Genomic DNA, 27986 nt, shown 5'->3' on the forward strand with positions numbered 1-27986 from the left:
AAAGTTTATTTTTCACTTAACTTGGTTGGTCAAAAATGTATAATGAAAATTTGCATTTGTATATTTTGTTGTTGATTTTATATTAACTGAGACTTCTTTATGTAGACATATTTTTGTTCTTGTAATATATATATATATATATATATATATATATATATATATATATATATATATATATATATTTATAGCTAGAAAATTATTGTGTTTTGAATATGTGTTTTGTATATTGAGTTGAAAATCTGTACAGCCTAGTTCATATGTAATATATATATATATATATATATATATAGCTGCATTTTAACCAAGGACAGATTAATAATTTTGTTAATTATAATTTTTTTATGGGTTGTTTTACTTCTAAGTGATTGATTACTAATACTGTCTATCCAGCCAGACAGTCAAAATAATTCTGATATGTGTGGTAACTGGGTGAATTTATGTGAAATCAGGTTACTGATCCAGTAATATTTCTGAAGCTCTTATCTGTATTGTGACTTGAGAATGTAACTTACTAGCTGCTCATTTGTTGTTTTGAGGAAAATTGATAATGTGGATCTGATGGAGAAGTAAATGTTTGAACTTTGAAGGCACGTCCGTCGTCTGCCATCTAGTGGAAGCGAACAATACTGCAGCTAGATTGCTGATGCTAAAGACACTACTGACAAACAGCTATTTGTCTAAATTCAGTCAATTTACAAATGCCTTGGTCAATCAAATCGCTACTTCAATGTTTCTTTTACACTCAGACGTGCTAATTTTGAGTTGCAGGTTTTTGGACCTCTATGGTTTTACCAAAAAGGAAGCAGTTAATTGGAGGAACAGGGTGTTTTTGCGAATGGCTAGTTATGACTAGCTTTCCAGGCAAAGAAATAGCACACATAGCATTCTTTGTTACATGGTGGAAAAAACTGTCAAGCATATTTCAGAGCGTGTTTATGTATTTTATCAGAGCTCTTTAGTCCCTTATGTGAGATTTTTCTACATGAATGTTTGGATGTTACAAAATTCTGGCATCAAAGAACAATAAAATACTACACAAGAGAAAAGAAAAATAATAAGACTATAACATGTAAATAAAAGTCATAGTTATTAGAGAGTCCTACAAAATTGTTGTCCCAAAAAAAATAAAAAATAAACTTTTATTTAAAAGATGGAGTTATAAGGTATATATTAAAATGTAAAAAAAAACAACAACAAAAAAACAATCATAATAGCAATGCATGTACATTCTAAAAGCAATTGCACGGTGCAGATGATTTAAAAAAAAAAAAAAAAAGTTTCTAAATGTTTAAGGGGGTACTTTTTATATGTCTGATATCTTTGTAGCTCAGACATGTCCAGTATAATGTAATCTGCGGTGATGTGGTAACCAGACTTAATTGGCAATCTCTGAGTGTGTATTACTGAATAACTGAGCAGATAGAACTCCGCTCTAACCATCAACACACCAGTGAAGGTGTGTGCCCTTTTACCCAAGCTGTGACCCTCCCATCTCTAGAACAGATTTATATACTAACTGAGAATAGATATACAAATAAGATATATAAATATAAAACCTATATAAAAATAAATACATTTATCAGTGTGGATGCCATGATAACTTTGTGTGAAATGTAATTTTATTATTATTTTTCCCTGTGAGAAAACACTGAGAGCTGAGACCTTTTGTACATACTTGCTGTGGTTGTGTGTCTAATAAAGTACAGCTCTCTTCTACAACAAAACAAAAAGTGTCATTTTTTTGGTTTCAGGGTCCAAAATCAACCAAACATGTTTCATTTCTGTACAAATGTCTCACTTTCTTTTTTGTTTTAAATACAAAACATATTATATTTATTAATATTATTTATAAAAATAACTGTTGTCATATTATTTGAGCATTTTATACATTTAGCAAAAATGAACTTTATTAGCAGAAAAAAACTAAATAATAGTATTTGAAGTTCATGGAATCCAATAGAGTTGTTATTATATTTATATACTAATGTGATGGTAAAATGTATGAAGCTTCAAATGTATACCTTATGTACAATACAATTTCAGCAGAATCTCTAAAGAATAAACACATGAGAGCATATGTACTGTAAGCATGTATGATGGCTGTTTGTTAGTGTGACTCCTTTGTGTTTATGTGCACCATCTATTGTTGTCAGTGTGTTTGTATGTATGTGTAAAGGTGTTTGCTGGTGCTGTGGATTGAGTTGTTCTTCATATTTACTATATAAAGAAAAGGAGAGGCTTTATGTATGTACAGTATAGGACTGTGCAGTGGGCAGGACAGAAGATCTGTCTCTTCAGGTAACCCTCAGTTGTCTTGCCGTGGAGCTGATCTCCGCCCATCAGCTCTTCTGTAAGGTGAATTTCTCAAATCTAACAACATACATGCACATGTTAGGGGTCTTATAATTCAGATTCTCTTTTCTATGAAGTCTGAAGGATTTCCAGACACTAACAAAAGCTTTCATGGTCAGAATCACTGGGGAAAACTTTTAGAAACCATTATCTTAATTCATCTGATTTCACAGACAACATCTTAAATTCAACACTGGTACAGCCTAATTAATAAATTTTTTCATGATTTGCATAATATTTCTGGGTAAAAATAAGCTGTTTAAAGCTGTTTTTTATCCAAAAATTAAAATGCTTTCATAATTTACTCACTCATTCCATCCCAGATGTATGACTTTCTTTCTTGTTTAGAACACAAATTAAGATTTTTAGAGGAATATCTCAGCTATGTAGGTCCATACAATGCAAGTGAATGGTGACCAAAACTTCAAAGCTCAAAAATCAGATAAAGGCAGCATAAAAGTAATCCATAAGTCTCCAGTGGTTTCATTAATGTCTTCTGAAGCGATCCAGTTGGTTTTGGGTGAGAACAAACCAAAATATATATATATCCTATTTCACTGTATATCTTGACAACAGCCTCCTTGGTGATCATGATTTCAAGCTTGATTACACTTCCTCGCACTTGACACATACGCAGAGTGCTAGATGCCGCAATAGGCAATGTAATCAAGCTTGAAATCATGATCTGTTCTCACCCAAAAACTGGATCGCTTCAGAAGACATTGATTAAACTACGGGAGTCTTATCGATTACTTTTACGCTGCTATTATCTGCTTTTTGGAGCTTCAAAGCTTTGGTCACCATTCATTTGCATTGTATGGACCTACAGAGCTGAGATATTCTTCAAAAAATATGTTCAGCAGAGGAAAAACAGTCATTCACATCTGGGATGGTATTAAGGTGAGTAAATGAGGAAAATTTAAATTTTTTGGTGAACTATCCCTTTAAACATTAAAATAGGTGGCAAATCTTCCTTGCAAGTTTAAACCATAATAAGTAGCTGTAGTCTGACTTAAAAAAAGTGAATGTTCCTTTTTACATATTTTGCCATGCTTTAACATTCATCTTGGCAGTTCATACTAAATCTTTACCTGTGATGATGTCCTCAATGGCTCCATCTGTGACTTGGGGCTTCACCTGTCTCTTCTTCAGCTCTGTGATCAGGTCCATCTGAGGCATTTTGGGCATTGTGGGGCCCTGACCAGAGAAAAGAAAAGCATTTCAGGGGATTCACTTCAGTTGTGCTGTTCCATTGGTTATGCCATTTATGTAGTCAATAAATTTCAATTATTTTTCTGACTTTTTGAGGAGAGCTGTCTTTCTTCTTTGGCGAGGGGGCTGTCTGTTCTTCTGCTGCACTCTCCCGTTTCTTTCTCAGTTCATTATCCTTTTCTGCTTGCTGTTGTGTGACAGACAATAATAAACCATCACAGTAATTAATAATCAAACAGTAGTAGTATTGATCTTAGCTTTTTTTTAACATGCTTATTTAACATTCTATTCTTACACTTCAAACAATTCCCATAAGCATGTATCAAAATGTGCTTTGAATACGTATATGTCTTGATATGGTAAAGGTGTACTATATGTAAATGATACTGTATCTCTCACCTTATAAGCTTTGATAAACTTGACAAAGATTGGAAAGAACATGGAAGGCTGCATTGTCTTTGGGTTCTCTCCAAAGTACTCCACTACAGAAATGTATGCCTCCTTGTTTGCAGAAGAGAAAATTACAGCATTTTATTCTATCACAAGAAATTATTACTGGCCATGCAAATTTATTTGTGTTTTAATGCATGTAGAATGCACACTCCTGTGGTCTCACCTGTGCTGTCTTGCCATCTTTAACAAGTGAATCTAGCACATCACTGTTGGCTTTAACAAACTCTTTCAGTGCTAGAATGTCATCCTGCACCAGGAATTCCTTCTTGGTCCCTTCCATCCCTCTTTCCAGAGATCTCACATCCTGCAGCACACTGTCCAAAGAGACTGAGAGAGTGATGGAATGAGAAAGGAGAAAGAGAAGAGAAAAAATTTAACTTCTAGTATATAAACATAATTATAATCTATATTTATTTTATTATCTGGTTATTGGTATTAATCAATGTTTTTATTTTTATGTTGTAAAATGAATATATTAATAACATTAGTATGTATGTAGCAGGAGTTAATTGTGATGCAGTGTATGTCATACCCAGACCAGCCTTGTCTGCAAAGCGGAGTTCAGTGTGAAAATTGGTCAGCTCCGGATATTTCTCCTGCACCATATTCACAATAAAGTGCAGCAAAGTCTGGGAGCGGTCTGTGGACTTAGTGTCCAACAGCTGAAAGACACAAGAAAGTGAGACAGAGAGAACACTTTAAGTTCTACTGTGGCCACAAAAGACAGATTTAGTGATAGATATAGTAATCACAGGTCAATATCTTTTGCTGGTTCAGGAGTAACAAACCTAGTCTTAACCCTATCCCTTACCATAATCCTATTCCAATAACCATTGACAGCGGTGTCATGTGGTACTTGTTACTTATCCCAGCACTGGCCAAGATGGGCCATACCAAGTCGATTATTATTTATGGATGAGGATTTTTTTTGCATCTATAGATAATAATGAGGAGGAATCCTATTTACAGGTATGTATCCTTGCAATTACCAGTTTTAATGAAAAATAACTATCCAGTGTAAAATGATTCCAAAGCGATATAAAATGAGGATGCATGGAGGATTCGGTTTTCAAAGCGTCAAGCGCCCCCTGCAGGAATATAACTTTATCTCACAAGACACAGTCTTGAAGGGAAGGGAACATCTTTTCGGGGCCCAGCTCCTGGGAGGGACCCAAGAGAGACAGATCAACACCCCCGATAGTGCACCACCCCTGCTACGACCTCCAGAGATCACTCATGCGCATTGCCCACAACAATTACCGGCACACCAACATATAACGGCATCTTTGGTTTGGTTTTTATTGTTTACTTTTTATAGTAAGATCCTGTCACCTCTGTATTTTTATGTATTTTATGTAGTTGTTATGTGCTGCCCTGTCTTTGTTAAGCACATGGCTTTGTTTGTGTTTTGCCATGTGTTCTTCTTGCCCCTCCTTAATTTTTTGCTCCTTGGCCACACCCTCTCATCAGCCCTAATTTATTTATTAGTTTCACCTGTTCCTCAATACCCTTCTGTGTATATATACCTGTCTTGATAAATTTTTATCTTGTTGAATTGTCTTGTGCAATATCCCTTGTTTGGTATCTGTTCTCCTGTGTAGTTTGTATTTATGTACTGTTCTTTTTTTTTTTTCTTTCATTATTAAAAACATTTTCAATTATTCCTGCCTTGCAATTGAATCCTTTTCACTTTTGCTATACCTGACATGTATAAATTTGTTCTGTTGTAGAAGACAGAAGCAGATGTTTGGCAGAACGTTAGCCTCAGTCACCATTCACTTTAATTTCATAGAAAACAAAATTGAAAGAAAATGGTGACTGGGACTAACATTCTGCCTAACATCTCCTCTCACGTTCCATGGTTGAAAGATATTCATATGGATTTACAGCAACAGTAAGTAGTTTTCATGTAAGAATTTTCATTTTTGGATTAACTATTTTTGCAACTCAAAAATGCTAATTTATTCTACAGTTAATGTCTACAAACTCACTTACCAGGTCAAGACTCTGCAAACGGAACCCATATGCTGCTCCTCTTCTACTACTGTTCATGTAGTTCCCAAATGCCAGGATGATCTGAAGCACGAGATTGACAGGTGAGTTTAAACTGCCATGAAGGAGCAGAGCATTAATAGCTTTAAGCACAAATGTGAAAGACAGAATACTGGGCTAATCACCTCTAACATTTTTTTCAGTTTAGATGAAGACTTGAGGGACACAGATGCTGCAACGATGGCATCCAGTTGCTAAAGAAACAGATGGAACAAATGGATGTTTATTTTAAATCAAACTCCATTACAAAACATGCATTTTTGTATGCACCTGAACTGTGATTTGAACTGACCGGCTGCAGACGTTTTACACTTTCAGGGAAGTTGCCCATGAAGGTGAGAGTATTGATTCGCTGAGCAAGGCGTGGAATTTTGCCAAAGCGGCTCATAAAACGGTCCTCATTACTCAGATCCTCTAGTGAGCGTCCTTCCTTCTCGTAGTTCTGGAGTAGCTTCATCTCATACTCTGAGGGGATAAAACGTTCCAGCAGTTCTAGGAAGTCTAGACTCAGAGACTGCTGGTTATATCTGTAGGAGAACAAGCCAGTGAGAAGATTAAGCATGCATTTCCATAATACTACAGATTGATTAATCAGCTTAGCATGCTGTTCACCAGCAAAACTTGAGTGGCTCAGCTCTGTATGTGTCAAAGATCAAGAGAGATCATACGTCTCAATAGCTGTGCAGATGTCATTGGGAGTCATTCCTCCCTTGCGGAGGGTGATGGCAAGGTTCTTGGCTTTATTCGCCTCCATCAGAGACACCTTACTGGGGGCCTTCTCAGCCACCTTCACTTTGATCTTAGAAAGATTTGCTGGAGGACCCTGAGCCTTGGTCTTAAACTGCTCCGAAAACAGGTCCATATTCAGCTCCTGAGAAAGAGAAAGCATGTTAAATAGACTGGAATCCCTGGCAGAAAGACCAGCTATACCCGCGTGTAATTACCGTGCTGGTTAGTGCTAATTTGGTGCTGGTCTAGCTGGTGAAATTGGTGGCCAGCATGGTCTTTCTTATGAAGCTGGTTAAACTAGTTTAATAGCCCGGTAAGGTCACCAGCACACCAGCACCCAAAAAACAACACTACGCTGGTGATAGATTGCTCTTACCCCTAAAATCTGCTCATCATCCAGCTCGCTGAACACAGTTCCTTCCACCTGACTGGGCTTTAAAGCCTGCCAGTTCAACAGAGGCATTCGAAACTTGGTTTGAATAGGCTTACGGCTCTTCGTTTCTGTGTGAAAGAATGGAGAACATGACTATGAGGTACTCCAAGTTTACTGTATGTCTCTGTATACTCTATTTAATTGTAAAGGTTTTGTCCCTTTACCTGCATCAGCCCCAGGGGCAGGAGGAGCTCCGGGAGGGGGCGGCGGCCCACAGCCAGGTGGGGGTGGGGGTGGTGGTGGTGGTGGTCCACCACCAGGAGGGGGAGGAGGAGGGGGAGGAGGAGGAGCTACAGATCCAGGAAGAGGGGGTGGTGGTGGGGGTGCTGTAGCATCAGGCAGGGGTGGAGGTGGGGGTGGAGCTGCTGTTGGAGGGGGTGGGGATTGAGGAGCTGGTGCTGACTCTGACACTGTGAATGTTAAAAACAGAGTTTTTACATTGCATGGACATGACATCAAGAAATGTTTGAGTTGTAATTGGTCCTTACCGTGCATTCAGACCAGAGGCGGCGAGAGCGTAAAAATTCACTCTGGCTGCCCTGCCAACAACGCTATCGCAAATTCGTGGACGTATTCGACGTATTTGAAATAGACGGCAACGTTCGTTGAGAATGCTTGGTTTTGTGAACTATATTTAAAGGGGCCACAAAACATCCAGACATGTCGACCATCTGCGCTGCTTTTGCATTGTTTTTCTATGCACTAGACAGAAGTTTACAGAAGATAAATCTGCAGTCAGAGCTCCAGAAAGGGGGAGGGGCTCCAAACCACCAGCAAAGATATATGGAGCTCCTAACCTAACACTTTCCCTAACCCTAACTGTATGCGAAAGTGACACCCCATTACAAAGTTGGCGCAACCACCTTTTGGAGACACCCCGCTCCTTTCTTGTGTAACCCTGCCCTGTTTTGGAGATCTCTGGCCTGCAGCTATACCTCCTTGCTACTTTTTAGATGCTGTGTCTAGTTAAAAAGACTTAAAATTTTTTTTAAACATATTTCAAGATACCTGCATTCTGTTCTATTTATTGCACTGTGTCTAGCTTTTTTTCAGCAAATATGCATTTGATCTGAACGGCGGCTTGGTTAATAATCTTTTCAGAGCTCATTACCAGCTATTATTTATCATTAGATGCTAAACTTACTCTGAACTTACTAAAAAATGCTAACATTTTAGTTTAAAGAGTGACTCTTTAAATGTAATTATATTTAACTATTTAATTTTGTGAACAAGTACTCCTACCTGTTTGAGTGACAATTCTTTCTACGGTCACTGGAATGACTTCAATGTCCAGGCTTCCAGACGATGTGCGTTCCAGTCGGACTAAACCCTTCTCCTGCAGTTCCTTCAGTTTTAGCTCCAGTTTGGACTCCTCGCTCACCTTCTCTCTGTCTCTATCTCTCTCTACCTGTGAAGGTTTAGACAGCCACTCCTGCTCTCTTTCTCTCTCTCTCTGAATCTCTCGTTCCCGCTCTCTGTGCTGCAGAATGCTCACCTGGGTGCAGGACTCTCGCAAGCTCTCCTGCCACACACATATAAAGATTTAGAATACAAAACAAACCACTAATGTTTTTAAGTACAAAAAGTATGTAATGGTAAAAAAGGCACAAGTGGTCTATTTAGGCAGTATTTGGATGTAATTCAGTGTCAATTACATCTTGATTCTGCATTGCAATTCAGTCAGGGCGAGAACATTGAGAAAGAGAGAGAGGAAAAGGCAGTGTGGTACCTTTAACAGTGCTGACTCTTTAGTGGCCTGCATTAGTTGTTGCTCCAGTTCTGCTATTTTCTCCACAGATCCATTTTCATATTCTTGCAGTCTAGAATTCAGCTATAATACAAGAACACAGTGTACTTACAGTACAATACTTCCAGCTATGTGTTTTATGTGCCATAGGTGATTATGTTCAAATGTGTCTGCGTGTACAACGCATTTGTGTATCTAACCTGTGAATTGGTCTCCTGCAGTTCTTCTACATGATCAATAATTTCTGCTTTATTCTCTGCATCTTCCAGCAGAGCTCCAACATCAAACACATTATCCAAGTATGCCTGGATCTGCACTTGCAACTTCTCACTTTCCATCTCCTTTATGGACTGATGCCACACACATCAAACATGCAGTTGTATGTTACGATAGAAGGATATATTATGCTTTTTTTTTATTTATTAGGATATATTGAAATCGTTTTCAAGATTTATGCATTTCAATTTTATGACAAATTTCCATCTGACTGAGCTGATTAATCTTAAAAGTGTGTACATATTATGAATTTAGAATAAATGTTATATATTTAACTTCAAATTAATGAGGAGTTTGAACTTTAAAAACAATACAGTTTGGTAAATGGTTTGGTAAAAAAGTGAAACACATCTAAAAGCCAATATCCAAAACTGAGTTAAGTTAGTGTAAGCGGTTGTTATGCTTTTATAAACTAGTAAGCTGCACAGTTGTAGACTCACTTCTAAGTACTGATCAAGACCCAGCTTTGTGAACTCATACTGAAGATGTACACGGAAGTTCATGTTCTCTACTGAGTGGACCACAATGTTAATGAACTGCATACAAGCCACCTATGAAAGAAATTGTTAATTAGCAGGCTAATTGTCATCTGATTCTTAGGTGATACTTAGTTGGATTTAGCTGAGAGATCAGAGCTCACCATGAAGTCTATGTTGCTGTCGTCATTCATGAAGTGCTCCATGAGCTTCTCAAAGCGGTTCTTCTCTCCACTCACCTGACCAAGAGGGCCACACATTCAGGTTAGTATTTAGCACAATACTCTCTTCACAAACCTATTCTAAAACCATGCAAGTATTTATGTACTTCTATGTGTCTGCAGGGTATTTGTATAGTTGAAACCCACACGATTTGTGTCATGAGCAATTAATACTGTGTGTGTGTGTGTGCGTGTGCGTGTGTGTGTGTGTGTGTGTGTGTGTGTGTGTGTGTGTGTGTGTGTGTGTGTGTGTGAGCGTGTATTTATCACTTTGTGGGACCAAATGTCCCCATAAGGATAGTAAAACCTGAAATTTTTGACCTTGTGGGGACATTTTGTCGGTCCCTATGAGGAAAACAGCTTATAAATCACAATAAATTATGTTTTTTGAAAATGTAAAAATGCAGAAAGTTTTCTGTGAGGGTTAGGTTTAGGGGTAGGGTTAGGTTTAGGGGATAGAATATAAAGTTTGTACAGTATAAAAACCATTATGTCTATGGAAAGTCCCCATAAAACATGGAAACATTACGTGTGTGTGTGTGTGTGTGTGTGTGTAGCGGTTAGCTCCCCTAGGTCGTCTCAGCCTAAAATGAGTACCTGGTGCGGTGTGTAAAACATCGCCACTGGGGAGACAAAGGCGGTCAGGCGTGGTGCTGGCCACCCACCCCCTCGTGTACCTTTCCGGCCTTCATAGGTGCTCGCTAACAGCACTTACCCCTACAGTCTGTTAAGGCTAAATTGGGGATCTTTGTTGTTGTGTGTGTGTGTGCTCGGCCAATCATCTTACCTCTTTAAAGTTGTCAAAGGCTGAGATGATGATGTCATGTCCTCCTCTGACTAGACACACTGCCGCCAACAACTCCAACACAAGAGCTTTAGTCCTGGATGATATATGCACAGTTTATTCAATTGTATTATGAATTCACAAACACTGACAAAAGCACATACGTCCCACATGCACACACAGAAAAGTCAAGTTACCTGGGGTTTTTGTTGTTGAGACCAAGTGTAATTTCATTGACACATCTGGGGTGATTTATGACTAAGTTGAAACCAGACTGTTTATAAAAAGAACAGATGAGTCACATAAAATGAAATGACATTTAGAGTAGTTGTGTCTGGTGTTTGTATGCGCTCCTCGCTCCACGTACCTGATAATTCATGATAGCACGCAGACACATAATGCACAAGTGAACATCATCCCTCTGGGTGGCCAAACGAGCATTTCGCAGAGTTTTCCTGCTATGGGCCAAGGAAGTTATTCTGAAATGGACACAGAATTAACTAAAAATGAGTACTGAAAATGGGAACAAACAAGCATATCTGCATAAGAATGGCATGGAGAACCTGTAAAAGTTCAGTCTATTTTAGTCAAAAAATTGTCATGTACATAAAGCAGTGCAAGGTTTAGAACATGTCAGACATGACCTTTAATCTGTAAGCGAAATGCAATATGAACCAGTCGTCTCTGTCCAGAATGATGCCCACAGAGCATAGATCATTGTATGTGCGATGTGTTGATAGAGACTCACCTGACAGTGAGTGCACGTGCTGCTTTGGTCATCCCATGTGTGGAAGAATGGTTGACGTTTTTGGCCAGATCCTCGACCGATCTCTCTGAGAGTCTCCTGTTGTCTGATACTGAGCTGCCATTTTCCATAGATTCCACTTCAAACCTGAGAAACATATCAGCACAGGATTTTTTCCAGGGAATTAATTTAATGTGAGGAGTGAATTCTGTTTACTTCTTGAGAGTTTAAAGCTAGGAGCTAGTTATAAGGTCTTTATGGACAATGACTGTAGACTCATTATATGACTGCAATGGTGTTGATGTTAGTGATCAAAGGGTAGACTTACGGCGCATCACTCTGAGCGTAAGACAAATAGTCCACCAGGACATCTAAGCCTTGGTTTTCCTTATTCAGAAACTCCTGAGCCCAGCTACAGACAGAAACAAAAACAGAGAAGAGATAAAGAAAGACGAATACATTTTTTTTTATAGAAAATCGAGTACATCAGGAAATATCAGGTATTATGAAGGTTTTGGGCATTCAGGTCAGCAAAGCACAAATTCATCCAAAAACATACCTGAGATTGCCCACGATTAGACAATTGGTGAACCTGCTCTAATGAGAAGCTTTTGTATGAGTTATACCTGACATAAATGTACTGTATATCAACATTGCTTATGTTTCAGTAATGCAAAATGGTGTAATAAAGCTGCACACTAACCCTATGTGATTGGTTCTCAGAGAGATCTCTAGCTCTCTTAGGACCTGAGTTGACTCCTGCACACGCTTCTTGAACTGTGGAGAAGAGATCACAGAGAGAAAAGCTCAGTAATTGAGTGAAAGAAAATTACTCATCTCACATCAATAATTTTAACTTGTGATTCCACCTGACCTTCTAAAGGTGGGTGTCAGAACTGACATGATATAGACACAGAAAAAAAGAGAGTATGGAGGTGTGAGGGAAAGAACAAAAATAGAGTGACGTAAAGAGTAATGGTACTAACCCTGCATGTCACTCCACCCTGGTCTTGGTAGAAGCTCCTGATTTTAGTCAGGTATGCTGAAGGAGGGTTCTTCACCTGGAATCGCTCCTGATGGACAGAGGGAGATAGAGAAACAATGAAGGGACTGATTTTCAGACATTTAGATATATACAATATGTTGTATATAGGTTATATATACAGTATTTAATGAATATTTGACGACAGTCCTTGGAAATGTAAAAATAATTCACACCCCAAGGTGGTAATCTGGCAGAGTGGCCATTTCAACTCAGTTGTGTATTTTTTAATAATTCAACTGGCCGGAGTCAATTATTCCACATATACGAAGGTTACTACACCTCAAGACATCGTTCAAGTTTTTCATCTCAAGACATTTTCTTAAATATACTTGCAAGTAGAACTACTTTCTTCCAACACAGATTCAGCATCTTGCTTTGGTACAGCCCAAGCCTTTCTTGCTTGTTCGAAAGCATCACTTTAGAACTAGCAATGTAGGCTTGAGCGTGAGGGTGCTTTCCACAGATATTCAAAGTTTTTTCAGATAATATAGAAACTGTTGTATTGATCAAGTCACAGGGATGCGTTGACAAGGCCCTTTTTGTTGGTCATGACTCGATTATCTAAACGTGTGTGTGCGTGTGTGTGTGTGCGCGTGCGTGCGTGCGTCGTGCGTGTGTGTGTGTGTGTGTACAATGTATTTGTTTTATATATCTTGCTGTTGTAGCCTGTACGGCTGTTTGAAATAACTTGAATAATTTGGCTAAGTGATATAGAACCGTTTTGGGTCAAGACCTGGAACTATGTCTGTCAACCAATCAAAACAGACTTGTGGTGTGTGTATATTTATATATATATATATATATATATATATATATATATATATATATATATATATATATATATATGACGACAAAAGCACACTACTGAAATTATATTTCTTTCCACTGGCATTTATTTATGTTTCTTGGTTGTATTAATGCATATACACCCAAAGATGCTATATAGCCCACAAATGTTTGCCTCTGTTGCTATGACAACTGTCCTTCTTTTTACACAAAACTACAAATCTTGCATCCGTAGTTATCATAGAGACACAAATATTAACAAAGGAAGCCACGGTTTCACCACCTTAAGAGTTAGACCTCATATCAGTGGTTTCCCCCCTCTGTCTTCTGTCTTTTTCAGTTGCCTATTCACAAACTTTCAGCACTTGCATTATACATTATTTCTTCAATACTCTCATTAAAGATTAAACTAAATTAATATAATAAACATACACTTCTAATTCAAAAATCACCCATGTGTCAGTGTAATTATCAGTGTATAGAAAGGTTCATATCACACTGATCATTTTGTTTATCAACCACTGTTGTGGCTCTTTGGTGAATGTAGCCTATACAAATTCGTAAGTTGGATTCTTTCAAACAGATTACTGACAAATTCTCAACCTGTAACTAATTGTACTAATAGTACACTCAATTCACCCTTTTCCTGAATGCAGAAATGTTCCACCATTCAGAATGGAATGGAAGTTTTTGTTTTTCAGTATCCAGTGTTGTCACTCGCTGCAGTGTTGCATCGCATGTTCTTAGCGAAAAATTTTATGTTTAGTGTTTTAAATAAAAAAATTAAAAAATGTGACACACAAAAAATAATGTGGTTGTGACGGTCCTCATCTGTCTTAAAGTTTAAGGAGTGGTTGGATGATTCACTTACAGTATGACTGGCGTGTCAATTGTACTTTTTTTCTATTATTATTATTTGTATTAGATCTCTAGAATATCCACAATAAAAAATACTGAAAATTACATAATGACATTGTGGCAGGGCGGAGGGCGGGGCCGGGTTGTGATTATACACACCCGGTCCCTTATCAGGCTAATTAAGCCTCCGAGAGGGATAAAGGCCGATGGCAGACGGTGGTGCGAGGAGAGAGAGATAGTTTACGGACATGTCCGTCGTGTGTGTTTTGTCTTTTTAAGTTTATCATTAAAAATATTATTTATATTGCCAAGCCGGTTCTCGCCTCCTCATTTATATTGAACTCCCTTTACAGACATAAAAAATACACTTTGTACTTTTATAGGCCATATAGACACTGATAACAGTACACTGTAAAAAGTGGTAACCAGCAATTGATTCCTTAAAGCAATATTCTGGGTTCAATACAAGTTAAGCTCAATTTACAGCTTTTGTGGCATGATATTGATTACCATAAAAATGAATTTTGACTTGACCTCCTTTTCTTTGAAAAAAAGCAAATATCTGGGTTCCAGTGACGCGCTTACAATGGAAGTGAATGGGGTCAATCCGTAAACATTAAAATACTCACTGTTTTAAAAGTATAACCACGAGACGTAAACAATATTTGTTAAAATGATTTTAGTGTGATAAAATCACTTACTAGCCATTTTGTCACAGTCCTGTCACCTTGTCAGGTTGGTTTTCTGTCTGATGGGACCGTGGCATTATTGTCCCCTTTCTGTCTTGTGTTTCATGTATGTTCTTTGTTTGGTCCGTTTGTTGGTTACCGCCATGCGCTCTCCGGTGTTGTCACGGTCCTGTCACCTTGTCAGGTGGGCCGTGGCATCATCATTCCCTGTTTGTTTTGTTCCAAGCATGTTGACGTTTTTGCCCTCATGTGTTTCAGGTGCTGCTGGCATGCAGAATCAGTGTTTCCATGGGAACCCTGATTGTTTCCATAGGAACCAACTTTCAGCTGCAAGCGGGACCTGCCCCTTGTTTGTTCATGCCTATATTAATCCCCTTATGTGTCATGTCCTTTGCTAGATTATTAAATGTAGTTAGACGTTGAATGTTTAATGTTGCTCAGTGTTGACTGAGTTTTGAGAATTGTTATGTGATGTGAAGCAACTAACCTTGCTCTCTTTGTCTAGTTGGTCCTCATGTATCTGTTTGCTTGCCTGTCTCTGCCCGTGTATTGGGAGTGTGGTTACCTTCCAGCTTGCTGTACGCCTGTTCTCGCCACCCACAAATCACCAGTGGAGGATTCCTCATCTCTGCTGGGAATACTACGGTCTCCTAATTGTCTGAGCTTTGTTCTCTGAACCTCACTACGCTACAACGGACACTTAATACGGATCTGCTCCTGACTTCCACAACACATACACCAGTCTATGAACACACTCTTCCCGTCTGCCCTCAGCACGGCCAAGGCACGCATGGATACTCGTACTTCTCCAACTGCTATTGCAGCCGGTGCCAGGATTCTTATACTTTGACAGCACAGTTTATGTTGACATTTATTGTGAATAAATCCTTTGAACTGTTCCTCTGCTTTTCCCTTTGTCTCGCTCTCATTGTGACACTTATCTGTGTATAGCCAATTTTATATCTTTGGTGCCATGACAAAGTAATGTCAACAAACCCTAAAATGCATGTAACAGTTACGATTTAAACAACTTTAAAGCTGAAATAATACATTAGTTTTAATAGAAAAATTTATGTAAGTGCTTTTATAAAATTATAAGCTTCACATTTCTGCCTTTAAACCCTCCAAATATTGGCCCCATTCACTTCCATTGTAAGTGCCTCACTGTAACCTTTTATTTTTCAAAATGTTTTGCTGTTTTTAAAGAAAAGGAGGGATGAATTGAAATACATTTTTGTTGTAATCAACATTATGCCACAAACGGTGTCGATTGAGCTTAACTTGTATTGAACCCGGAATATTCCTTTAAGGAACTATTTCTACTTAATCTAACCCTAGAATCAAACCAATTAATTTATATGGAACCACATGAAGCATATTTTTCGGTGTTTAACATTTTTTCTGTGTGCTTATAAATGTGTCATTGCACTTGCATACAGTACTTGAAATCAGTCTGGTTTTGACATCTTTGTCACAGAATAAAGATCTAATTTAAGTTTATGGTATGTCTAAACAGTTCACCAGAAACCTTCCACTCAGAGGTCACACCTACACTGCAGACATGCAATACAATGAAATTGCACAGAAAACACTGAAAAACTATTATTTCATGTATAAAAAAAAAATAAAAATAATAAGAGAAATAGTAAAGTCACAAGTCAAATTGAGAATAAGATTAGGCAAACTGTCATTACTCCGCTGTAATTATTTAAAAGTATATTGAGTTAAAGTTAATCTCTATATGACATTGGTGGTAGACAGGCTTCTGTGTAATCTCACCTGATCACAGACCAGCTCCCATTTCTTCTCATTATCATACTGACTCAGAAGCTTCAACTTATCTGGAGGCAGATTCATGGCGCTCTGTGAAGAGAGAGACAGAGAGGGATAACCTGAACATCAGATGAAATCTTCTCAAGCATTACAAACATGTTAGCAGATCTATGCCTTCTAATGATTACAGTAGGATTGTTAAGGCTTTAAATGTAAACTTATTATTGAACAAATGGCAAAATCTTTTGTGGGATTAGCTTTGAGTAAGGACATACTGTTTTTTATTGGCAGATACTGTATGCACCATCACACAATGCTGGATTTCCATTTCAACCTTAATGTAGAAGTTAAAAGCTTTTCTATGTAAGAAAAGAATAAAATACTTTTTAATGGCATTATGCTAATGTTTCTGGTTCTGTCAATGACAACTTCAGCATTCTGGATTCATATGGCAAGATTTGATGGTGAGTCTTTTCACCAAGTGTGTATTGCAGATGTTATTTAAACTCTTCCACAGTTTCTTATTTAACATTTGGGCTGCAGTTCATGTAATGAAAAGGGAACCAAGGAAAGCTACCATTTATAACTGAATGACATCAGCCAAGCAGACATAGAGAAGGGAATATGATAAATTATTTCATTACCAAATGTGCAACACAATTTCTCTTCCTCCTTTAGACTTTGTATGGTTTATCGATTCTTTGTGCTTATCCCACTTAATTTACCCCTTAGTTTTTACCCACCTACTTAAGATCATATGCTGTGTCAGTCATCATTCTGATGTAATGGCACTTCCTCAAAAGACTGGCACTTGGCTGAAGTTGCTCAATGTCTTACAGCTAATACACTTAAGCAAAAATGTCATAATCATCCTAAGCTTTACATTTTATACTTTAGTAATTGCATCTTTTTACCAAATGAAGAGGGTGTGGTTTGTGGAGAAGAGTATAAAGTTCAGGCTAGAAACTTTGCATTCTTGGGTGTTTCCTCCTAAGCAGCTAGAAGCTTCCGCTTGTTGTGTGCAAAAAAAAATGAAAATGCTTTAAGCAAAACATAGTGGTTACTGGAGGAACAGAGAGAAGTGCAGGGTGGTGTTGGGAGGGGACCCACTGTGGTCTACTGGTACTGAACAAATAGTGAATAATGTAGTGCACAGGTGCCCAACCAGTTGATCGCGAGAGTAAACTGCACTCTGGTTTACCCTCTCTCTCTTTAACCTCAAATAATTAAAGGTGCAATATGTAAAAGTTTTCATGTATATAATTTTGTTTTTTGCCAATATGTGAACGGCTTGTAATGCAACTTAAAAAATGTGCCCTTCCCTGACTGCCTATGTTGCCTATTAAAACCAGTAGACTGATTTTCATGTGAAGTGAGCGGGACACTTTTGCCGAGAAAATCCAAAGGATGTGAAGTTTATGCACGCTCCGGAGAGCCTTGCCTCAGTGCTTCCCTTCCACTTTTCAAAACAGACAACAGACAGTCTGCAATACTAGGTAACGTTATCTTAGAGATGGAATCCAGCAAAAGTTCGGCTCCCAGCATACACAAACTCTCAGAGAAAGCCCAAAAATAATTTTACCTACTGAATCCAGTCTGGCTAAGCGGGAACGTGATCAAGGTTGAGCGAAAACTAGAGTGAACATCGGCAGGGCATTTGATTCCTGTTTTGGGGATCAAAACTGACCCTGAATTGGAGTTCTTATGTTCTCATGCGCAGGGCGGAATGATCCACATGCCGTCATTTTGGTGGAAATATTTATTTTTCTAATTTTATTTTCTAATCAAAGCATGATTTTGGACAGGAAAGCTTACATAAATGCAAAGCATGTGAAATATAATGCCATAAGGATTGATCTGTGTAATTTTAGCTAACTTGATCTTGCCTGCTAATGCTGAAGAATTGCAAGCTACCTTGCTTCATAATTTTCAACGATCTTCTCTTTATACTAAAAGTCAGGCTATTGTCAATGTTAATCTGTAATTATTCAGCAAAGTAAACTACAATAACGCATAAAATGAATGCTAGACAATGTTCAAGATAATGCAAAAAGCTCCCTTCATTAGTGTAACTTAACTTGGTTATATAGAAAATATTTACATTCTATTATTATAAAAACAAAAATGCATCGATATATCAAAATGAAAGTTGTGATGGAATCACATCAATACTGCATTTATAATGTACAGTCTATTTTATAAACAGCTACTGTCATCATCCACCAAATTTAGCTAAAAGCTATTGATAAAGCTGGCTAGCTAGCCAACGCAGACATAGGCTATGTATAAATGCAGTCACTGTATCATAAAAAAAGTGATCTTCAATCTACAGTCTGTCATAGTCAGACCTACAGTATATCCACACTTTGTTTTAGCCCTGTTCCAGCACTGGAGAGTCAAATATAATATACAGTCTCAAAGTTTGTAGTAAAACAATCATAACTGTGTAATTTGAATTATGCTACCTCGTCTGTCAGCATGATGCCGGTGAATCATGTTGTCTCTTTGTACATTACGTCATTGTTTTGGTCGACACTCACGTCTCTATGTAGAGTGTGCTCGTGACCACGAACAACAAGTAGCTGACTGCAGTTCCCTTAATGGCCACAGGTGTCATTAATAACATGGGTTTCTGAATCTTACATAAGCGACAAAATCAGGAGCAAAATTCGAAATCGCATACTAATATACAACTCATACTATTTCATATATATATATTGCAGAAGTAGCAAGAGTAGTATAATAGTACGCTAATCCAAATTCCACCAGGGTTTTAGCTGTGCATGCTAAGTATGGTTTGGTGTTGTGGTTTTAGCTAGGCATGTTACGTTATTAGTAGGGACTTGCTGTTACATTGGAGAGGTTGAGAGAGCTGCGACTTCAGCAAAGTAAAAAGCAACTATGGCAGAAGCCAAAAAACTTTGTTTTTATTTTGGCTTATTTTTATTGTTTATTCAAATTCGATGTCCATCTGTCTTATTTGCAATGCAAGAGTGGCCTTACGCACCCGAAAAGTCCGGGAATTGAAGGGGCAGTTAGCAGCTCAGCAGTCCATTTTTACCAGGCCAAACACCACGCGTAAGGCTGCAACTATTGCATCTTATCGCGTCAGTAACGTTCTTGCAAAACACAAGAAGTATTTCAAGGACGGTGAAGTTGTGAAAGAAGCATTCGTCGAGGCTGCAGACGCACTATTTGGTGACTTCAAGAATTAAAGTGATATCGTAGCTGCCATTAAGGATTTGCAATTATCCTGTGGCACTGTTACACAGCGATGTGAGAGAATGGTAGAGGATGTGGAGGAGCAGTTGAGGAAGGATATTGAATGTTGGGGAAGGTGTGAATGTTTTTCTCTTCAATTCGACGAGTCAACTGATGTCATGGATGTGGCTCAGCTATGCGTTTTCATCAGAATGGTTTTGGAGACATGGGTGCAAAAGAAGAAAGATTTTGCTATTGAAAGGTCACACTAGAGGCAAAGATATTTTCCAAGCTTTTCCGGGTTCATTGCATTGTGCAAACAGAGTGAATATTTCCCAGACTTCCTTAATTACCACTGTATAATCCACCAGCAGGCATTGTGTGGCAAGATTTTAAACATGAAAGAAGTGATGGATGTTGCAGTGAAGATTGTGTGTTCCGTTTGGGCCAGGAGTCTACAGAGAAGGTTATTCCGTGCTCATTTGCAGGAGACAAGTGCAGAACACACAGACCTGTTGCTGCACATGGATCTTAGATGCTGAGTAGAGGTACATTTTTAGAGAGATTCTCTGAGTTGTTGCCTGAAATCAAAGATTTTCTGAAGCTTTCAAAACATGCAGAATATGCCCAGCCAGAGGACTACCAGTTGCTATTGTATTTAGCATTCCTGACCGATCTCACTGACCTGCTGAATGATTTTAATCTAGAGCTGCAGGGTAAAGTTCAGTGAACACATTTAAAAGCAAGCTACAACTGCTGTCAAGTAGGCTGCAACACAATGACCTGCGGAACTTTCCTCACATGCAGGCAGAATTTCAGAGACTTTTCAGAGAGCTTGACAGTGCACATTATGAGGAGCAAGTTCAGAGCATCTTGTTCGAATTTGAGAGGCGCTTTACAGGCTTTTCATCCATCGAGCCTGTTGCCAGCTATCTGTGTTTTCCATTTGGCCCAAGTATTGATGTGTATTGTATTATCTCCAAAATCGTATCAATGTTCCACTTGGATGGCTCTGCTGTTGAGAATGAGATTCTTACACTGCAAAATGACATTGAGCTCAAATCCAGGGCAACACCTGGCATGAATGAGGAGTTATGGAACTTACTGCCTGAACAAAAGTATCACAACCTCAGAAGATGTGCTTTCAACTTGACAGCACTTTTCGGATCAACCTATTTGTGTGAGTGTGCTTTCTCTCACATGAAAATCATCAAGTCAAAGTACAGATCTACAATGACAATGGCAAAAATGTGCCGGCGCATTATGCAGAACGAACCACAAAACGGCACCGCGATATGCAGAAAAGGACAGCGAACAGGGGTCAGGGTATATTCTGGCAAACCGTTTGCCAATCACGTCTAGCAATCGCCAAAGCAAAATATGGCACACGCCATTTACCAACAAGCGATGGGTAACTCGCAAAGCACGATGTTCCTTCCCGTTTTCCCAGCACGATACATAGAACGGCATAAAGTAAGAGGGGTGAGAAGTAAGTGGCGGGGCACCAGATGAAACAGTTCAAAGTTAAAGTTCACGCAAACAGGTATTAATAGACAAGTTTTAGTCAATAAATATTGATTGTTTATAGCTGAATTACTAGAACGCAATTATATGTGGAACATTAGAGGATATTAATCCAATAAATAAAGAATACAACGATGGCATGAATCAAATCAACAGTGGGTGAAATTCTTGTGTGCAGTTCCGAGCAACATAGCAGTCATGACAGTGACGAGACATATACCAATTACAATAAACAACATACTTACACAAAACAATAATTATATACAATACACACAATATAGAATACACATACAATACAATTAAATGAAATGAAAACAATGAAAACCCCATTATTATGTAATATCTTAATAAAATAGGCCTATCGGATTTCTAATATCTTAAAGTTCATGCTGATACATTTGAGAACCACCTGAAATGTCTACCACATGATGAAATATTGATGATGGTGTGGTGTGGACATTCACACTGCAAAGAAAATCATCTACACCCGATCGCCACAGTGCATTTGCTGTGCGTCCCCATTAACTGCTCAACTGCGGTTGTCTGTTTACCACCAGTAGCCTAATAACTTTATTATACATGCATTTATAAGCATAAAATAAAATAAAATGCAAGACGCTTATTTGACTGTCAATATAGTTTTAATAACTATGATTTGTTTAATCCACATTGTGTCCGTGCTTTTCTGGTCCATGTAGACTATAGCCTACTGAAAGTTATCAGACATAAAGTTATACAAAAATCACATATTTTTAATAAAGTTTTTGTCTTTTCCTCACTCAAAGTTGTTCTTAAATCCATAGAAGATTCATACGTAGAAGCTTTAAAAATACGAAACATTTGCCGTACACATTGCATATGGTAGGCATGCAGTGCGTTGATTCCTGGTGCAGAATGTAGTAAACTATTGTCCATGTAAAATGACATATAAAAATACATTTTAAAAGTTCTTTAAATCTGACAAATAAGCTAATATACATTTACAAACATATGCAAACGTAACTATAGTAAATGTCTAGGTCAAAATACATATAATTATTTAAGAATGCTGTAATGTGAAAAATTAGAATATCGTGCAAACGTTCATGTATTTCAGTAATTCAAATTAAAAGGTGAACGTAATATATTTAGTATATATAACTGTATACATATGCATGATTATTCTTTTCAGAGGGACGACATTTCAGTATTTAAAATCCTTTTTTTTTTTTATTAATTTCATGTAATATTAAAATTTTCTGAGATTTTGAATTTGTGGTTTTCATAAGCTGTAAGCCATAATCATCAAAATTATAACTTTTGCACGATATTCAAATTTTTCGAGTTTCTCCTGTATATTATCTGTGTCTTTATCTGGTGTACAGGGATATTAATTGGCGCAAGACATCTTGTTTGGAAAATAATCAAGGTTATTTTTTTTTATTTATTTTTTTTATTTTTATTATCAACAAAGTTTGTACAAACACTTGTGTATACATCATTGACATACAACATAGATATAACAAAGACTTTCACACTAGGGGGCTATTGCTAATTTATATGAAGATATTAAAGCAATTACAAATTTTCCATGTTTTAATTGCTTTTTGCTTCATAGAATATCGGAGTGAATCAATATAAACTCAATTTCTTTCTTGAATGAAGTAAAATAAGGTTTTTTACAGGAGAATTTACATTTATGAACATAAAATTTTGCCATTAAAAGAATAAAATTAATTATATAAATCTGACAATGCTTGATTCTACTGTTCTCCCAAATACCAAATAAAATATGTTTCCAAAACAACATAAATTGGTCATCAATGTTTCTTGTGATAAAATCACAGACATTTTGCCAAACTAGTCTTACAACTGGGCAATGCCAAAATAAATGAACCACAGTTTCAGGGCAACTGTCACAAAAGGTACAATTAACATCAATATCACTTTTAAATTTTATAAAGTAATGTTTAACAGGGTATATTCTATGTATCAATTTGAATGATACCTCCTTAACTTTGTTTGTAATTAAATATTGATTAGGTATAAGCCAAACCTTTTTCCACACAATATCTTCTGTAAAACGATTCCAATATGAGTAAATATAAGGCAAAGACACATCATTTCTTTGAAATAACTCTCTTATAGATCTGTTCTTCGCGTTAAGGGAAAAACAGATATTACCTACATAAGTACTTACTATAGTAGGTGGGCACAATTGTTGGGTATTAATTCTTTTTTGATGTTTGAACAGCATACAGATTTCAGGAGAAATTGCTCCAAAAACTTTTGCATATTCCCCTGGTGTTACAGGAATCTTATAATGCGCCAAAAACTCATTGTAAGTGAAAAGAAAACCCTTTGAATTAAATAACTGATCCACCAATATGATTCCATTATCAAACCAATGTTTCAAAAACAACGATTTGCGCTTATATAATATATCCCTATTGTTCAATATATAATACTTATGTGGTGAAAAATTATGCTTGAAAATCAATGACCATGATAAAAACGCCTGGCGATGAAATTCCGAAAGTTTCACTGGTACTTTATCAATATTATAATTACAACTAAGAAGAAAATTTATATTACCAAAGTTAGAAAGAATATGGGAGGGTATAAAGTACCAAATTGAGTAAGGATTTCTGACAATCTGACGAAGCCAATTAACTTTAAATGTATTATTTAAATAATCAAGGTTATACATTAGGCTATATGTTTATCACTCATGGCCCATTAAGATAGTACAAATATTTAAAGTAGCCTACATTATGTTTTCATGCTTGTGTGCAATTTAAGAAATATAGGCTAACACAATAAATTCAATACCCAGATTAGGAGTGCTTCTGCAAAATTCTAAAAACTCATCATCTTCTCTCAGTTATTTTGACAGCTCCAGGTAATCGCAGCGCCGGGTGTAGCTACTTAAGCCCCCTGAACGAATACGTGGAAGTGACCGTACACTTTGGATTTATAATGTTCCAAATATAGCCAGCAGATTATTTGTGTTCTACTTTAACACTGGATTCAGCTATAAACAATCAATATTTATTGACTAAAACTTGTCTATTAATACCTGTTTGCGTGAACTTTAACTTTGAACTGTTTCATCTGGTGCCCCGCCACTTCTCACACCTCTTACTTTATGCCGTTCTATGTATCGTGCTGGGAAAACGGGAAGGAACATCGTGCTTTGCGAGTTACCCATCGCTTGTTGGTAAATGGCGTGTGCCACATTTTGCTTTGCCGATTGCTAGACGTGATTGTCAAACGGTTTGCCAGAATATACCCTGACCGAACAGCCTACTTTTCTGTTTGTTTTGTGCATATACTATTTGTAGAATGCTAAGTGTAGCGACTGTGGCTTTCTGTTTGGACTGGTAGATCTTGGTTCAAAAAAGGTTGGGCACCCCTGATGTAGTGGCTGGATTGTATTGCTATAGCTTAATATAATTCACCAAATGTACAATTCTGGGCTTCTTGAAGTAGACTTTAACTTGGAAATCATTGTAAACTGATAATTATGGTACTCTTAGAGTTTGACTCTAAATGTGATAGCAGAAACAGACCAACATATTGGCAATTTTCAAATTGACCAATTATATTTTGTTTATTTTTAATAATTATTTAAAGGATCAAAAGGCCATTTATTGCTGAAGTGGAACACATGGAAGATATCTTAGTTTCAACTACGATTAATTAAATGAAATGATAACATGATAAGATTGTATTGTTAATAGTAGTTGGTTAACAACATGAACTAACAATGAGCAATGCTGTCACAGCAATTATTTATCGTGGGCAATGTTAATTTAAACATAAACAAATTGTATTTTAATAACCAAGATTGATAAATGCTTTGACACAATGAATTGTCCAACAAATGTGGCTTCATATCGATAACCAATTGATGTGTCACAACTTATAGACACTGATAAGACAATATGCCACTGGTGTCTTGCACTGAATTGAAAGTTGAATCAAAGGTCAGCTGTTAACTGAGAATACTTTATACAGGACCTCTTTTTGTCGTATGACTTCTCTTAAGAGATTGCCTTATGTGTCATCCCGCCACTGCCTGTTCCTGAATGAAAAGCCCATGTGGAACTAATGTGTCCGTTTTTGGATTGCACTATGTCCAGTCTTTGTAAGAAAGCTGAAACAGATAGCTGTCAGTAGCGTTTTCCCAAATGTTACTTAATTTGCATATCCAGATGCAACTTTGGATATTTCAGGTGACAGTTTAGGAGTTTTGAAATGCTGATTATAAACATAACTGCAAATGTGATTTTTGGTTTTGTATGAGTTTTTTCTGCAAAACGGCCTTCCTCCTCTGCATTGAGAATAAAATAAGTTCCTTGTTTTTGTTGGTACAGCTACAGTACTATATGCATCTGTTCGTGTGTTTGTAAGATACAAAATTAAAAAAAGAGAAAACATAATAGTGACTGTTTATCTATTTTCTAACACAGTGGCACTTACTTTTATTAGAACAGGAAGTGTCAAGGTTGGCTGCCATGGAGCTTAAATATTTAGTTAAATGTTGTTAACATGTCTGCATATAAAGCACTCACCAAAACCACATTGAATCGTTCTTCTAGCTCTTCCTCGGGGGGCATGGGTAGTTTGAGTGGGGCACTTTTCTTTTTAGAAATGGAGGGAGTGGGGTTAACTGCCCCTGTTGAGCTCCTGGCCTCCTGCCCCTCCACCTGCTCCATCCCACCTGGTGCGTTGCCCATCACAACTTTCCTTAGGAATTCCAGGATATGTCTGGAACATCCACTGACAATTTCAAGAGCCCAATTCCAGTCCACAGCTGCCCGATCCACTGGTAAAATCCACTGAAGTGTTCACAATTCTCAAGTCAGTCAAGTCCTGTGTAAATGGAAGCACAAAGACTCTGTCCTTTAGGACATGCTGTTAGTATACCAAGGTTTAAGTTTTAGAAATGACTGACTTGATTCAGACAAAAACAACTGAGCACAAGTTGGTAAAGTTCTTAATCTCGTCAACTCCAGAACAGTGCAACTGGTCTTGAAAAAGTTCTCGAAAAGAATGAGAATTTTAAATAATCAAAATTTGCAACCAGAAAACCTCCTATTTCAAAATGGAGGAGAAAACTCACATGCACATTTGCTTTGTGAAAAAAAGGAACAAGAAATGCCTGTCTTTATACTTTCACAATCAAGAGAATAGAGGTCCTTTAAAAAATGTTAGCTACTCCAGTCTCTGTTGAACCTGTTGATTACCGGTGTAACAGGTCTTTGTATAGCAATTTGCCTCTCATGTCCTGTGAGGATCTTAGATGTTGATGTTGATGTTGAAGCATCTTTCTCAAAACTGTCTGTATGTCCACCCCTTTCCTCTGATCAAGCCTGTAGAAGTTTCTTTTAAAAGAAAATGCAGATGTTTACAAATTGACATAAAGGTACCTGTCCAAGACATGAAAGACTTCACTCTTTACAGAAATGAAAGAGAAGCAAACGTTTGAGCAGGAGGAAACCACAGAAAAAGCAGAAGCATCACAGCTTCCTGAACATCTTGCACTAGAGAGACAGAGAAAGATGTAGAGAGAGAGAGAGACAGAGAACTGGGAGTGTCTATTTCTATTTATATATTCTATAATGTCTGTGTTTGAAAATACGCTATGTGGCCTTTTGTTTTACTGAAATATGTCACACTACTCTATGTAGGTTGTGTACTGTGTGTTATGACCCTTTATTATACATGTATATAACCTGTTGCTCTATATATACTTTATATTTTTTTAAATTTTAAATCATAACTCTTAAGCAAAATAGTAATCTAATGGCAAAATAAGGTGAGTAAGTGGAAAAATATTGGTATAGGCCTATAGTTTTTTGTTCAAATCTGTACTGTATCATCCAAAAATGTTCATATCGGTGCATCCCTCATTATCTGGAAAAAATTGAGCCTACTTTGTAGTAAGTTGACAGTGTATATTTTTCTTCAATACTATAATTCAATACTATAATTGAGCAATGTAAATGTATAAAACTAAAGAGAAACATTTAGATTCAACTAAAATTGATATAATGTAAAACGCTTTTTCTTTTTTTTTTTAACTTTTTTAATATTTTCCACAGACCCCTATAGCATCCCCTTGCAGCCAGTTTGGAGGGGTAATTGTATATGAATACACAGGCAACACTACAAGTTAAAGAATAAATGTGTGTGAGGAACTAATTTCTTGTAAATTGAACAATAAACTTCATTAACTCTGTGTGATGGAAGTAAACAGCCGCATCTCTACATTAGGGGCAAGTGGGGCTAAGCCCCACCAGAGGTAACGCTGTTGTGCAAATTTCGTGGCATCATCATAAATTTATTTTAAAGGGGTCATGACATGGTTTTTTTATTGTATTATTATGTTCCCTTAGGTGCAATTATAGTATTAATATATTTTTTTTTAAGAAAAACTTTTAAAATCTAGTGATTTATGACCTTTTCCCACCCTGTTTCTCATCCTCTGATTCAAACAGTCTGTTTTGGGGGCGTTTTCCATTTAAGACTTCAGTGTTAACGCCCACTGTTATGATTGGCTAACGTCAGTGCCTATGTATCAATTATTGACGCCCCCAGCCAGAACAATATGCAAGTAAACTAAGTAAAAACACTGTGATTATT

General features: G+C 37.2%; 2 protein-coding genes across 3 annotated transcripts in view; one reads left to right on the forward strand and one right to left on the reverse strand.

Annotated features, from left to right (window-relative positions):
* The window catches only part of LOC127653334 (SRC kinase signaling inhibitor 1-like), a 191864-nt gene extending 185756 nt beyond the window's left edge, over positions 1–6108 (forward strand). The window contains exons 19-20 of the transcript XR_007971792.1: positions 5748–5911; positions 6016–6108. The gene's annotated coding sequence lies outside the window, so the exon portion shown is untranslated. The remainder of the gene's footprint in view (positions 1–5747; positions 5912–6015) is intronic.
* LOC127653336 (formin-like protein 1) lies at positions 232–26824 on the reverse strand. Of its 2 annotated transcripts, none has more exons than XM_052139988.1 (27): positions 26464–26824; positions 25913–26213; positions 16638–16721; positions 12467–12553; positions 12184–12257; positions 11809–11892; positions 11484–11627; positions 11103–11214; positions 10933–11009; positions 10739–10832; positions 9895–9969; positions 9695–9805; positions 9179–9328; positions 8961–9062; positions 8474–8753; positions 7396–7641; positions 7175–7299; positions 6738–6940; positions 6362–6596; positions 6195–6263; positions 6013–6093; positions 4550–4679; positions 4181–4344; positions 3964–4065; positions 3653–3751; positions 3444–3549; positions 232–2370 (listed from the first exon to the last, which is right to left on the reverse strand). In XM_052139988.1, exons 2-27 carry the CDS (start codon positions 26075–26077, stop codon positions 2306–2308), a joined length of 3264 nt encoding a protein of 1087 aa, XP_051995948.1. In that variant the 5' UTR covers positions 26078–26213; positions 26464–26824; the 3' UTR covers positions 232–2305. The 2 variants fall into 2 exon arrangements, with proteins under 2 accessions (XP_051995948.1, XP_051995949.1); XM_052139989.1 differs by having other exon boundaries at positions 26771–26796.
* Positions 26825–27986: the final 1162 nt, after the last annotated feature.

Source organism: Xyrauchen texanus, chromosome 12 (genome assembly GCF_025860055.1).
Source record: "Xyrauchen texanus isolate HMW12.3.18 chromosome 12, RBS_HiC_50CHRs, whole genome shotgun sequence".
Taxonomy (NCBI): Eukaryota; Metazoa; Chordata; class Actinopteri; order Cypriniformes; family Catostomidae; genus Xyrauchen; species Xyrauchen texanus.